The sequence below is a fragment of the Eretmochelys imbricata genome, chromosome 18 (assembly GCF_965152235.1).
Source record: "Eretmochelys imbricata isolate rEreImb1 chromosome 18, rEreImb1.hap1, whole genome shotgun sequence".
Taxonomy (NCBI): Eukaryota; Metazoa; Chordata; order Testudines; family Cheloniidae; genus Eretmochelys; species Eretmochelys imbricata.
Window position 1 is genome coordinate 3,372,798 of NC_135589.1, and position 15,815 is coordinate 3,388,612.

Genomic DNA, 15,815 nt, shown 5'->3' on the forward strand with positions numbered 1-15,815 from the left:
CTCCCTTGGGTGAGCAGTCACATGCAGACTGACATCAATGGGGCTACTTGTGCAAGTCCCAGAGTAGTGAAGGGTTTGCACTCTGGTCCAGGGTCAGGGTCAGGATGGCCTGGGGACAGAAGGCAGTGCCAGCCACACTGGGCTCATTGCTCATTGCTCTTTACATGCGCACGCGCGCTTGTGTGTGTGTGCAAATGGGAGTACTAGAATCTAGATATCAGTGTCTCAGCAATGAACTGATTAGCCCTTAGATAAGAGCAGTTAGAGCAGTATGAATACGCAGCAGCAATTCATTCCTGTTTGCTCTAGCAAGAATTAGACATTCCTTTGTTTTCCGCTCATTTCAGCTCTTTTTTCATATTAATCTATTAAAATTACACATTACTACAGTGGAGGAAACTTCCTATTTACTAGAAGAAAGCATCAAATGGTGCTATTTAAACAAGGCGGTGGAAAGTCCTACAAATGGAGCACTTAGGAATGACAGCAAATGACTTCTTTTTACACAAAACGTGGAGAAAAAAATCACTGTGCCAGTGATCTCAGGGCAAAGAAAGACTGGAACTGGGAAACATCACAGTATAAATGATACAGGACCGTAGTACTCTGTTGTGCATAGTCTGTATTATTCAGCTCGCTGAATTGCAAAAGCTCTGTAAAAATATTCCACCTGGTTGTGGGCAATAGAACAGCTTGTATGGAAATGCTCCTCCATTGTGAATTGCCAGGTACTAATTTAATAGAAACAGCCAGCTGGGCTCCTCATGTTTCTGCTAGAAGCAGAATTTAATAGGGATCCAGGCATGTTTTAGGAATAGGAAGAGATTAATATTGTTGGCCTGACTCTGCTCCCCCTTACAGCACTGAGATTTTGGGCTGGGGTTTTCCAAGTAGCCCCTCAAGGGAGTTAAGAACGGGAATCCCATTGGGAACCTAACTCCCTTAGGCTCTTTTGAACATCCCGGCCTTCACCCAGGAGGATTTGGGAGTTGTGGTGGATATCAGCTGAACTTGAGCTCCTAGTGTGACAGTGTGGCCAAAAGGACTAATGAGATTGCGGGCTGCATAAACAAAGGAGTCTCGAATAGGAGTAGAGCGGTTATTTTATCTCTGTATTTGGCACTTATGCTACTGGAAAGAGATGATCAGACAGGCTGCCAGTCCCTCCTGCCAACTTGTGCGACTGCTGCTGGAATTCTGTGTCCAGTTATAGGGCCCACAACTCAAGAAGGATGTTGATAAATTGGAGATGGGTCAGAGAAGAGCCAAGAGAATGATTAAAGGACTGGAAAATTTGCCTTATAGCGAGAGACTCCAGAAGCCCAAGCTCTTTGGTTTAACAAAGAGAAGATTAAAGGGTGACTTGATCACAATCTATAAGTAGCAACATGGGGAACAAATATTTAATAATGGATATGACGCTGGCAGACAAGGTGCAAGCTCATGCCAAGGCCCTGAACCTTGCTGAACACATACAATTGCATAGCTGGAAACCAGTCTTGCTTACTTGTGTTTTAGCATTATCAAAATCACTATTCGATGTTAAGTTGATGAAAATGTGTTTAGTGTTTAAACTTTATAAAATGCTTGTAGGGTGCTGTGAGTGGTGATCTCACTTATAACCTCTATAGCCCGTGGTATAAAGTTATATTGAGTGTTTGCACAGTAGACCTCTGTAATTGTGTAACTCAACACACAGGCAAAGAAGCATTGATTAATATAAAGTGCTCAGCCTGCAGACAAGAATGGCCCATGGAAGGCAAAAGATGTATTGTGTAGCATCAAAGCCCACTCTGTTGATTTCATTCCCAACTCCCTCCAGGCAGGTGAGGCCTGCGGATGAACTCATCCCATCGGTTTTAGACTCTGGAGAGGAGGGGGTAAAAATCCCTTACAAGGAGAAACTAATGAATGACTGATCTCTTGGGACTGGAAGCAACCTGATTATTTTGATCTTTGGTTAAAGTGAGCATTTATCACTAAGGCCAGTCTGGGTGGCAAGATAGACTCAAGTGTCCAGGGGAGCTGTCTGTGACTCCATTGTAGGACTATAGTAGTACTTTGGGAATTCACATTTGTTACCGTGTTGGTGAAATCTAATTATAAAACTTGCCACCAGTCTTGGGTCTTGCATTGATGCTGACCTTGGTGGGACACTTCTGAGAGTGCCAATTCAGGACAAATTGCTTAGAGCAGGGCAATTACAGCCCAAGGCTGGGGTTCCTTTGCACACCAAGGAAAACCAAACAAATGGTTTTACCCCACTGGCTAACCATAAGTCATACAAGCAATTCCCTTAGATACTCCAGTTTCCCAGTATCACCATCAGTGCCATTTGTTATGAGGACGAATGGTTATGAAAACTAATGCCCCAGTAAAAGAAAAAAGGTTCTCCTGATCCCAAAAGACCAAGCCCCAGATCCAGGTCAATGTACAAATCAGATCTTACCCACAAATTACGCTGTCGTCAGTCCTTTAGAATTTCAAATCTAAAGGTTTATTCATAAAAAGAAAGCTATAGATGAGAGCAAGGCTTGGTTAAATGGAATGAATTACATACAGTAATGGTGAAGTTCTTGGTTCAGACTTGTAGCAGTGATGGAATAAACTGCAGGTTCAAATCAAGTCTCTGGAGCACATCCACAGCCGGGACGGGTCATTGTTCAGAGCTTCAGTTTGTAGCAAAGTCCTTCCAGAGGCAAGAAGCAGGATTGAAGACAAGATGGAAATGAGGCATCTGCCTTTTATAGTCTCTTCCGGGTGTAAGAACTTACGGTGGAAAATTACAGCAAAATGGAGTTTGGAGTCATATAGGCAAGTCACATGTCCATGCATGATTCAGTTCTTTACAAGTGCAGCCATTGCCCACATGCTATCTTGAACGTCCCCAGGAAGACTTCTTATGTGGATTGGAGTCTCCCAAGGTCTGTCAGTTAAGTGTTTCTTGATTGGGCACTTAACTTGCAAATTCCTTTCTCAAGAAGCTGACCAAATGCTTTACTAAGGCTACTTAGAAGCTTTGTACAATGTTTGCTGCAAATATATAACAGTAGTTGCAACAATGATCTATACGGTCAGGTTATGTCAGTAACGTCACAGGTGTCTTCCCTTCTTTTTGACAGTCTGCCCTGAGCTTGGCACTCTCAGTTGGGAATCACTCCAGACAGCGGGACAATGGGCTCTTCATTCTAGCAGAGAAACTTATAACATGATCCACTGGCTTGACACTGACGCTAGACAATTTCAGACTGGAAATAAGATGTAAATTTTTAACAGAGTAATTAAACATTGGAACAATTTACAAAAGGTTGGGGTGGATTCTCCATCACTGACCATTTTTAAATCAAGACACAGTGTTTTTTTAAAAGCTCTGCTCTGGGAATTATTTCTGGGAAGGTCTGTTATACCGAAGGTCAGACAAGATGGTCAAAGTGGTCCCTGTTGGCCTTGGAATCTATGAATCGACATCAGTGGTTGCTGCATTCAGAGAAGTATTTTGCAGCATGCTGTGTGTACATGCACATCGCAGCTCCACCCAGAATGTTTCCTTGTCAATAAACTTAACTGATTGGTCCAGTTTTGTGAAAAAAGTAGGAGTGTAAAACAGAATGCTTGTGAGTTGGTGGCTCCCAGGAGCTGCACAGGATACGTAACCATATGCAGATCATTTTCCCCATGTCCAGTGCGCCAAACAACAAGGATTTTTAAACCACATGTGGTTGTGCTGAGTGGCAACAGCGCCTGGAGGGGTTTGCTGCTGGTCACTACCAAAGATGTCAGGATTCCCTCCCCATTCTGAACTCTAGGGCACAGATGTGGGGACCCGCATGAAAGACGCCCTAAGCTTATTTCTACCAGCTTAGATTAAAAACTTTCCCAAGGCACAAATCCTTCCTTGTCCTTGCTGCCACCACCAATTGAGTTAGACAAAGATTCAGGAAAAGAACCACTTGGAGTTCCTGTTTCCCTAAAATATCCCCCCAAGCCCTTTCCTGGGGAGGTTTGAGAATAATCTACCAACCAAATAGGTACACCAGAGTCTTAAAACCAGAACTTTATTATATAGAAAAAAAAGTAAAAGAAGTACCTCTGTAAAATCAGGATGGAAGGTAACGTTACAGGGTAATCAGATTCAAAACACAGAGGATTCCCCTCTAGGCAAAACTTTAAAGTTACAAAAAAACAGGGATAAACCTCCCTCTTAGCACAGGGGAAATTCAAAAGCTAAAAACAAAAGATAATGTAAAGCGCCTTGCCTTATTTACTTACTATTTTTGCAATATTGAGACTCATTTTAGGATGATTTTTAGGACAAGGCGTTTTCTGACCTGATGCTTCTCTGCTTCCCCAGGGAACACACAAAGAAAGAGCACACACAAAGTCTCCCCCCAAGATCTGAAAGTATCTTCTTTCCCCATTGGTCCTTTTGGTCAGGTGCCAACCAGGTTATTTGAGCTTCTTAACCCCTTACAGGTAAGGAGGAATTCTAGGCTACCCTTAGCTGTACGGTTATGACAAAAGCAATGTGAGAGACAGCCCAGGTTGGAGAGAGTTAAGGTGGCACAGCGGTCCCACAGTCCCAGGCGGCGCTCTGGAGATCCTGTCACAGGGGGAATGGTAGGTGATATCTCCTCCAGCAAGAGGCAAAGGGGATGTGTGGCTGGAAGAAAGAAAATGGCTGAGAAGGATGGAAGCTGAAGGGCTGGGGGCAGAAAGCAGAAGCCCCGTGTCACTCTTGGGTATGAGTGTGTGGCCACCAGAAGAGAGGCGAGTCACTGAGTCTGTGGAATTCAGCTAGGCTTTGGTGAGGACAAAGGGCCTGGAGGCAGTCAGAGCTGAAGGGTTCACGATTAGGGAGAAGGCATGGGCCCTGCAGGAGAAGGTCAGGAGAAGGCAAAGGATGGGGGAGCAATTTTGGAGGGAGTGAAACCTTTCAACGTGATTCCTGTCAACACTAAAGGCACTTTGTGGCCTCAGGAATGACTGGAATCCGTTCCTCTTACCATGTCTGTTTGCAGTTGGTTTTCCTCCCTGCTGCCTATGGGGAGAAAGAACGTAGCCCCCTTCCATGATCAGTCGGGATTTACACTGCACCTTCCATCTGCGGAATTCAAAGTGCTTTATAGCCCAGCCTCCCCATTTCCCCTGGGAGGGCAGTTTGCACTTGGGGCCTGGGTCTACCAGCAGCAATCTTGAGAGGGACCTGATGCTGAACATACTCCACTGATACCAGAATCAGGGGAGACCCCTTCTTATGAGAGGGCAAAAGCAGCTTTTCCTGCCGACGCTTTGGAATATTTGTGTTAAATCTCGAAAATGTAACTAGACCAAATCAGAATCCACAGTGCTCATGACCGACCTTTATTAAGCAGGTGCTCAGCCTAGCACGTTTATATCATGCTAACATGACACCATCTTCAACAAACGCCCATATCTTGCCAAAATGATGCCAGCCTCTGTGTGGAGTACCTTAAAGCCCCTTGCAGCTACGCTACACTTACAGAATGCTACAGAAACTTTCATTAATTACCCTAAAAACACATCAAGGTTCTGGAAAATTGAGTGAGATAATTGTTCACGGTCAAAAGCCACTGTCACAAGCTGGAAGCTGATATGATGGCTCAGATCCACTTCAAAAGCAAATCCAGAGAAAATTTCAGGAGGTTTGGGTGCTTTGGAAGAGCAGCAGACAGAGTGTGGGACTGAAGGCAGGTATCCTTGGAGGTACAGCTACTTCATTACACTCGGGAGTTTATCATATACATCTGCCCAGTGGCAGTTCTTCCAGAGGGGCAGATGAACCTTTGAGGTCTCCTGGAGGGTCTATCATCTGACAGAGAGAAAAGATTTAAAATAATGTAATTGAGAAAGATTATAATCTAGAAAAGAGGTAAAGTCAAGTTGTGACACTACACCGCATATTCTTTGTAGAGATATTGTTATGATATGAATATGGCATAACTAAAATATCTTTTATGCAAGATGGGTCATGTGAGATATCATTGGGAAGGTTATGATTTACTGAAAGTGATTATCCTATTTGTGTGCATGTATCGTTTCTGTATCTGAGGTTAGGAATATTAACCATGTATCTATTGAAAAAGTGTTTGCACTTGGGGAATGTCCACCAGACAGAATGCAATCAGTCTGGCTGGTTAGTCAATGGGCCATTAGGAAGCACACTAGGACTTTGAAGAGACTAATCTCCCACTTTCCTGAGAAACTTCCTGGGATGCTGCTCCACACTGGAGGGTCATGTGATCCTGTCACCTGGTACTGGACCCCCTTCTTGGCCTGTTGGTATTTTTCCACAAAAGGGGTGGAGACCAAAGTGGGAAACAAAGGATTCCCACCATATGTAAATCCCATTTAAGGCAGCGAAGTGGGTTAATCAGGGCTCTTTTCTTCACTGAATCCCTGCCCAGGATAAGAAACAAGGACTGGGATGCGGGTGGAGAAGAGCTGAGCCAAGCCCGGGAAAGGTGTCTGGTCTGTGACAGAAATGACTAAAACAACATTTAGGGTGAGAAATTACCACTTGTAATCGGTTTCTTTAGTATCTTGACCTTAGTTTGTGTGTTTGTTTTATTTGCTCAATAATCTTCTTTGATCTGTTTGCTAATCCCTATAATCCCTTAAAAATCTAACCTTTGTGATTAATAAACTCGTTTTGTTTTCTAAAACCCAGTTTGTGGGATTCATAAGTGGGGGGGCGGGGAGGCCATGCATATTTTCCTCCACATTGTGGGAGGGGGCAATTTTCATGAGCGCACGCTGTATAGATTTCTGTGCAGTGCAAGACAAACCAATTTTGGGTTTGCACTCCAGAGGGGGTGTGTACTTGAGTGCCAGGCAATTCCTGAGCTGAGTCTTCCCATGCAGAGCTGATTTCAGTGTCTGTGTTTTTCTACAGCTGCTTGTGTCTTTAACTGTGTCTCTGTGTGTCTGTGTGTGTGTGTGCTGGAGGAGGCTTGAGGGCCTGGCTCAGCAGGACAGGGTGAGGGAGCCAGGCTGGTGGAAGAGGCAGACTCAGTGGTACCCCAGTACATCAGGTGGCACCCTGAACTGGAGGGGGCAACCTGTCAAACAAGTGACTCATTATTATTTATATTCCCCCAGTGGAGATCAGGTCCTTCTTGTGACACTCCCTGAAGTGTCTCATAGTTGACTTTCAGTGACGTGTAGCGTGCATTGACGCTTCCAATCTGGAGCATATGTTGAATAATCCTGTGCTGAAGTCCCACATACATGGCACCTTGTTCTCCAAACCGAAATGAGTGAACAAAAGCCAGAGCGATGCTGAGCCCAGGGGAGTATGTGTGTGTGACCTGCTCCTTTTACTGACAATAGGGTGACTCTACCTGATTATGCTGGGCTGCTGGGTTTCCTTTCTGAGCCAAGGCAGGTAAATCCATGGAGCAGGTTGTCACAATCTCTCAGTATCCTTGTGATACTGAGAAAGGGGATGGGAGGACACCAGGGTCCATATTATCAAAGGCAATTTGCAGCTCCCATTGATTTCAGTGCAATGTGTCCCCACACGCTCTGCACTTTTGAAGACCAGCCACATGAGGGCTTCTGCTCTGGAGTCAGTAGCTCGGCCCATCCAGACGCCATAGAGGCTCTGGTTGTTGCATTTTTGACAGGTTCTTCTTTCACTGGTTTGAACCAAACTGGGAATGAAAGCCATTACTGAGCCTTCTTTAACATGCACGCTAATGGGAAGTGAGTGTTTTACATACATATGGCGTACAAAACAACACAGTAATCCCTAGTTTCAGAGTGGTAGCCGTGTTAGTCTGTATCAGCGAGAAAACCAAACGAGGAGTACTTGTGGCACCTTAGAGACTAACACATTTATTTTTTGTGGGCTAAAACCCTCTTCATCAGATGTATGCAGTGGAAAATACAGTAGGAAGATATATATATACACAGAGAACATGAAAAAACTGTAACGAGACTAATCAGTTAAGGTGGGCTATTATCATCACGAGAAAAAAACTTTTGTAGTGATAATCAGGGTGGCCCATTTCAAACAGTTGACAAAAAGGTGTAAGTAACCATAGGGAGAAAATTAGCATGGGGAAATAGTTTTTACTTCGTGTAATGACACATCCACTCCCAGTCTTTATTCAAGCCTAATTTAATAGTGTCCAATTTGCAAATTAATTCCAATTCTGCAGTTTCTCATTGGAGTCTGTTTTTGAAGGTTTTTTTGTTGGAGAATTGCAACTTTTAGGTTTGAAATTAAGTGACCAGGGAGGTTGAAGTGTTCTCAGACTGGTTTTTGAATGTCATAATTCTTGACATCTGATTTGTGTTCATTTATTCTTTTACATAGAGACTGTCCAGTTTGGCCAATGTACATGGCAGAGGGGCATTGCTGGCACATGATGGAATATATCACACTGGTAGATGTGCAGGTGAATGAGCCTCTGACGCTGTGGCTGATGAGATTAGGCCCTATGATGGTGTCCCTTGAATAGATATGTGGACAGAGTTGGCAACGGGCTTTGTTGCAAGGATAGATTCCTGGGTTAGTGTTTTTGTTGTGTGGTGTGTGGTTGCTGGTGAGTATTTGCTTCAGGTTGGGAGGCTGTCTGTAAGCAAGGACTGGCCTGTCTCCCAGGATCTGTGAGAGTGATGGGTCGTCCTTCAGGATAGGTTGTAGATCCTTGAAGATGCGTTGGAGAGGTTTTAGTTGGGGGCTGAAGGTGATGGCTAGTGGCGTTCTGTTATTTTCTTCGTGGGGCCTGTCCTGTAGTAGGTGACTTCTGGGAACTCTTCTGGCTCTGTCAATCTGTTTCTTCACTTCAGCAGGTGGGTATTGTAGTTTTAAGAATGCTTGATAAAGCTCTTGTAGGTGCAAATGCGGTTGTATCTTAAAGGTTGGCTGTAGACAATGGATCGTGTGGTGTGGTCTGGGTGAAAGCTGGAGGCATGTAGGTAGGAATAGTGGTCAGTAGGTTTCCGGTATAGGGTGGTGTTTATGTGACCATTGCTTATTAGCACCGTAGTGTCCAGGAAGCGGATCTCTTGCGTGGACTGGTCCAGGCTGAGGTTGATGGTGGGATGGAAATTGTTGAAGTCATGGTGGAATTCCTCAAGGGCTTCTTTTCCATAGGTCCAGATGATGAATATGTCATCAATGTAGCGCAAGTAGAGTAGGGGCATTAGGGGACGAGAGCTGAGGAAGCGTTGTTCTAAGTCAGCCATAAAAATATTGGCATACTGTGGGGCCATGTGGGTACCCATAGCAGTGCCGCTGACTTGAAGGTATGCATTATGGGAGCAGGGCAAGCATCACAACCAAGGCCAAATGCTAACTAATCTCTTACACTGGCCAGGGCAAATCCAGAATACATTGACTTCAGTGGAGAACGCTGAACCGAATATAGGCCGAGGAGACTCTCCTGATGTTTCTGAGCAGGCTCTCTATCTAAATTATTTTTCTGCCTAAAGAGACGTTATGCTGAACAATAATCAATTTGTATTAAAGCAGAAGACATATTTTGTGCTCTCTAAGGATGGTCTTGGCGAAGAAAATGGATGGCTGTGTTCTAGTCTAGGCTAGACCACCACTTGGGATGTTCCCCTGCATCTGCATGAGGGAAAAGGCTGAGTTTACATCAGCTAAACCTAACCCGAAACTCACCCACTTGTCCTAATGGTGAAGGAAACTAGCCAGTGACATTCACATTTAATATTGATGGGTCAGTGAGATTCTTCAACTGTGACACTGTTCTCCTAAATCTGGGCCAAAAGTTTCAAACTTTGTGTCACTAGGTTTCTGAAGATACTGGACAGTTTGCAAATCTGTTTGTAACTGATTTGTCCCTAGTCGGCTGGTATTGCTACTACTGACCTGTGAAGCTATAAAGGCAGCAGGTTAGCATGATGGATGCCATAAAGCAACCTGTCGAACCAACCATTCCCAGCCAGCAAGACCACCCGAAGTCGTAGTGGATCCCCAGGAATATGTCGTGGAATATCAGAGTGGCTCTCTCCACATAGACATCCACCGCATACCACACGGAGCCGACCATGCCAAGGACACCTAGCAAAAGAACAAAGTGAGCTGAGAAACACCTGCACAGAACGCTCCCTACAGACGCCACACCAGCCATTCTCCTTGGGGGAACAGGCCAGGCCAGTCTGACCGGGGTGCCAATCCCAAGGCTTCAAATATCATGAGTTAGACTGCAAAATAATATCATATTTGGGGAGGGGAAGAGAAGAGGAGAAGGGTAGTAAAATCTCTCTGAACCCCTGGGGTTCACCCTGGGGTGAGGGAGCTGCCTTTCTATCCCTCTCCGTCTGCCTCCCCTACTGTGGCCCTTTTTGTCCCCTCCCTGTCTCCTTTGCTGCACCAGGCATCTCTCCCCCGCTCACATTCTCCTTCCATGCTCCCCAACAGCCTCCTTTCCCCACCTGTTGCCTCAATTTATCTTCCCACACATTTCCCTCCCTGACCTTTCCCAGCTTCCTACTCCTCACATTCTGCTTCTCTGAGCCTCCATTTGCCTGCATCCTTCAGCCTCTTCCTGCACCGCCAAATTATCCTTCACTCCCTATCTCCCTCCACCTCCCCCCATTTCCTTTGCTCCCTTGAACACCTCCTGCTCCCCATTCCACTACACCCCAATCTCTTTCTGGTGTTGTCTCTTTCCCCTACCTCCACCCAATTCCCTGTCCAATTCCCTAACCATAGAACACGAGGGTGAGCATCCTCCTCTGCAGACAGTCTGGCTTCAGCTCTATTGGGAACAATGGGATAGACTGGCCATCTTTACTAGGTGCAGCCTCACTTTCACCTGCAGGGAAATGGGCACCATCTTGAATAAGGGCAGCCTGTGGCTTCAGCCCCAGTGTGTCAGGAGTTGCAGAAGAGCTGGCCTCTGGGCACGCTAACAAGCACAGCTGGCCTGTGGATGGTTGCCTAATTGGCTATGCTGCATGATTGGTCGGAAGAGTCAGCAGACTGGGGCTGAAGCCCAAAAGCAGTAGTTCAGTGGCTGCTCAAAGCAGATGCCCATGGCTGCAATAGCTCTTACGCCGGCTTGTTCCCAGCCCTGCCCCTGCCTTGGCCCCAGCCTTGCCTCAGTCCATAGAATCTGCTTCTCACCCTCGGATCTGATTCCTGGCTTCTGACTCCAGCTGGCCCTTGGCTCTGGCATTTGGCCTCTGACTCCAGCTCTGATGCTGGGCTCCAATTCCTGGCTATTGACACCTGCTCTAACCACTAGGCATGACCACTCACATCCCAGTCATTGACAGTTTGAGCAGTCCCTCTGCAAACAATAAGAGAACCAGAGCTGATGTGGTGAGCATGACTTCTACAATCCCTCTCTGACGGAGCTAGTGGGAGCCCTATGGACCTTGTAGGCCCAAGTTGCCACCCTGCAGGTGTAGAATGCAGTCCTGTAAAACTCAAGTCATGCCGCCTTCAACCCCAACCCCTGCTCCCCACAAGCCCAAGCTCCTACTGCCTGACTAATTTAACGATGATCACAACAAATTCTGTGCGTTCCTAAGTCAGGGTCATCTCCACTGCATGCGTCCGATGCAGTGAGCTGTAGCTCACTAAAGCTTCTGCTCAGATAAATTGGTTAGTCTCTAAGGTGCCACACGTCCTCCTTTTCTTTCTCCTATTTCTGCTATGCCCACAGTCACCCCCCCCCCACTGATCAAGCCCAAGTGGGATTGATTATCAGCCTGCTTATCAGGGAGTCCCTGGCTTGGGTGTTTTTGCTCCTGAAAAAATCAACCCCCTTTCTGGGACACCTTGAAGACTTCATCAGAGCTATGGCAGTGGTATTCGATGACCCAGGTCATGAGTGTCTGGCCAAAGTGTTGCAACAGGGATGCTGGCCCTTAGCTAAATATGCAGCAGAGTCCCAGTGCTTGCTAGTAGAAGCCAAACGGAGTAAGGCTGCCCAGCATTATCATTTCCAGCTTGGCCTAGTGACCGTATTAAAGATGAACTGGCATGTTGGACTCCTCATCTGGCTTGGCTGCCTTAGCTGACCGATCGAGCAAAACACCTCCAGGAAAAAGGATGGCCCTCCTGGCTCCTACCAGGCTGCCAGAGCTGGTCCCATTCCCAGTCCCTTCCCCATCGCCTCAGCTCATGCTAGTTGAGCATGTCTGGCCCCACCTCTCTGATCTGGAGAAGAATCAACACCGGACATAGGGCCTCTGTCTGTAATGTGGAGAAACAGGGCACTCTGCAACAAGCTGCCCTGCCAAGGTCTGATCTGCCCCTGGGTTGGGAAACGTCAAGCTGCAGTCCCAGTAGCAGAGCTGGGCTGGGTTGGCACCTTCCCTTCTTCCCAGCAGCCCACACCAACACTCAGATACCAGTCCCCTGGTGATAGGCAAGCAGTGTCCAAAACATCTCCAGTTCCCTCTTTGGCTCTGGCACCCTGCAATGCCCAACACCCCCATCGAAGCACTGGTGAAGTCAGTTGCCTCAGGCAGTTTCATAGATCTGGAGTTTTCCCAAGCACATAATAACCCCATCCAGTGCAACCCCACAAGTTAGCAGAGTCCATAGATAGGTCACTCCTTTCATCAGGACCAGACACCCACCAGGCTCCCTAGACAGGCTCCCTAAGAGGTAATTATCCTTTCAGGCTACCTAGGAATCCTCCCGTTTGGGCTAATTCATGCATTTCACTCATCAGTTGGGCTCGTTGCCATGACCTGTGCAAGCTCATGGCAGTCAGGCATGATACACTTTGATTCCCCATCTTGCAGACAATCCTGCTTCCTGAGAGCCAAGCTAGGGCCAGCAACCCATTGTGGCTTACTTGGTCCTCCAGAGAAGTCAGAGATGTGAACAGAGGATCCAAAGCCAAACTTGGCAACCCCCTAGGACCTCCCCAGTGACTCCAGGGATTCCTATTAAATATCAACTCTATGCTGATGTTTCCAACAATAAGAAAGCAAACATCTTACTGCCTCATTGCTGGTATGACAGCCCATTGACCTCCAGCCAGAAACAGAGGGTCCCTCTGGGCGCAACTACTCCCTCTCCAAATCTGAAGTACAGATATTCCCAAAATATCTCAAGGAAAACCTGAAGTTCATTCACTCCTCCACATCCCCAGCTGGGGTCCAGTCATCTTCCTGGCAAAGAAAGACTGTTCCCTTCAGCCTTGTGTGGACTACCAAGTGCTGAACAAGATTACAATCCAAAACAGGTTCTTCTCACCACTTATTAATGAGTTGTTCTAAAGACTCCACTCTGCCAAGATCTTCACAAAGTTGGACCTCCACAGAGCTTTTAACCTGGGAAGGATCTGATTGGAAGACTGCATTCTGTACCAGCTCTGGTCACTTTGAGTATTTTGTCATACCATTTGGATTGTTCAGCACCTCAGCAACTTTCAAGCATTTAATCAATGACACCTTTGAGGACGTTCTGGACCAATAACCTTATAGACTCATAGACTTTAAGGCCAGAAAGGACCATAATGATCATCTAGGCCATAGAACCTCACCCACCCATTCCTGTAATATACCCATACTCTCTAGCTAAGTTACTGAAGTCCTTAAATCATGATTTTAAGACTTCAAATTACCGAGAATCCACCATTTACACTAGCTTAAATCTGCAAGTGACCCATGCCCCAGGCTGCAGAGGAAGGCAACAAACCCCAGAGTCTCTGCCAATCTGACACAGGGGAAAATTCCTTCCTGACCCCAAATATGGCAATCAGTTAGACACTGGGCATGTGGGCAAGACTCACCAGTCAGACACCTGGGAAAGAATTCTCTGTAGGCTAGATGCGGAGGTTCTGTAGTTATTTAGAGCCTCCCCATCTAGCGTCCCATCACCAGCCGTTGCAGATATTTACCAGCAGCCTCTATAAATGTATCAGATGTATTTACCAGCCCCTCTATAAATGTATCAAGCTCTTTCCTGAAGCCAGTTAGGGTTTTTCTTGCCCCTACTGCCCCCCTTGGGAGGCTGTTCCAGAACTTCACTTCTCTGATGGTTAGAAACTTTTGTCTAATTTCAAGCCTAAACTTACTGATGGCCAGTTTATATCCATTTGTTCTTGTGTCAGCATTGAACTTAAATAACTCCTCCCCCTCCCTGGTATTTATCCCTCTGATGTATTTATACAGAGCAATCATAGCTCCCCTCGGCCTTCATTTGGTTAGCCTAAAGAAGCCAAGATCTTTGAGTCTCCTCTCTTAAGGTCGGTTTTCCATTCCTCAGATCATCTTAGTAGCCCTTCTCTGCACCTGTTTCAGTTTGAATTCTTCTTTCTTAAACATGGGAGGCCAGAATTGCACACAATACTCCAGATGAGGTCTCACCAGTGCCTTGTATAATGGTACTAACACTTCCTTTTCTCTACTGGAAATATCTTGCCTGATGCATCCTAGGACTGTATTAGCCATTTTCACAGCCCCATCACACTGGTCATTCATAGTCATCCTGTGATCAACCAATGCACCCAGGTCTTTCTCCTCCGCTTTCAATTCCAACTGATAAATCCCCAGTTTATAGCAAAAATTCTTGTTAGTCCCTAAGTGCATGACCTTGCACTATTAAATTTCATCCCATTTCTATTACTCCAATTTTCAAGGTCATCGAGGTCTGGTATGATATTTTGGTCCTCCTCCATTTTGGCAATACCTCCCATCTTGTGTAATCTGCAAATTTTTTAGCACACTCCCACTTTTTGTGCCAAAGTCATTAATACAACTGTTAAATAAGATAGATCCCATGACCAATCCCTGCAGAACTCCACTAGTAACATCTCTCCAGCCTGACAGTTCACCTTTCAGTATGACCCATTGCAGTCTCCCCTTTAACCAGTTCTTTATCCGCATTTCAATTCTCATATTAATCCCATCTCCTCCAATTTAACTATTAATTTCCCATTTGGAACTGTATCAAACGCCTTACTGAAATTCAGGTAGATGAGATCTACTGCATTTCCTTTGTCAACAAAAAATAAATAAATAAACAAAAATCAATTATCTTCTCGAAGTAGAAGATCAGGTTGGTCTGGCATGATCTACCTTTTGTTGTATTTTATCACAATTACCATTTACCTCTGTGTCTTCAACAATTTTCTCTTTCAAAATTTGTTCCAAGACCTTGCATACAATTGTGGTCAAACTAACAGGCCTGTAGTTTCCCCAATCACATTTTTTCCCTTTCTTTAAAATAGGAGCTATATTCGCAACTCTCAAGTCATAAGGCATGACACCCTGAGTTTACAGATGCATGAAAAGTCCTTGCTATTGGGCTTTCAATTTCATCTGCCAGTTTCTTTAATATACTTGGATGGAGATTATCCAGGCCCCCCGATTTAGTCCCATTAAGATGTCTGAGTTTGACTTCCACCGTGGCTGTGGTAATATCTAATTCCATATCCTTATTCCCATTAGCCACCCTGCCACTACCCCTAAGCTCTTCATTATGTAAGCAGAGTCAGGATGAGTTCTACTCTGACATCTGGTGGTGCGCCTTGGAAGGTCATGGAAAAGAACTCCAGGGGCTGATCTCATTTGCATAGGCACGCCCACCCTGCCTAGATGGTCACTTTGGCTGCTGTGGGATCCCCAGTTTCTCTGTTATTGGGGCAGGAAGAATAAAGTGTATTATCCTGATTATGTGAATCAAGGACAGTGGAATTGTACTTGGCTTTTGTTATGATGGAGGGACTTGCCATCAACTAAGTAGCACTCGCTAGGCAAGGGACATGGGTTCCAGTTCTCAGTGAATGGAGACTGGGTGGGGACAGATTTCCTTCTGGGTCACCTGACCTGACTTGTGTAATGGCAGAGCT

General features: G+C 45.7%; 1 protein-coding gene across 1 annotated transcript in view; it reads right to left on the bottom strand.

Annotated features, from left to right (window-relative positions):
• Nucleotides 1-5,738: 5,738 nt before the first annotated feature.
• Nucleotides 5,739-15,815, bottom strand: part of CLDN19 (claudin 19) — a 73,191-nt gene continuing 63,114 nt past the window's right edge. The window contains exons 6-7 of the mRNA XM_077837271.1: nucleotides 9,866-10,057; nucleotides 5,739-5,830 (exon numbers count right to left, since the gene is read on the bottom strand). Of these exons, the coding sequence (XP_077693397.1) occupies nucleotides 5,739-5,830; nucleotides 9,866-10,057 (284 nt within the window). The remainder of the gene's footprint in view (nucleotides 5,831-9,865; nucleotides 10,058-15,815) is intronic.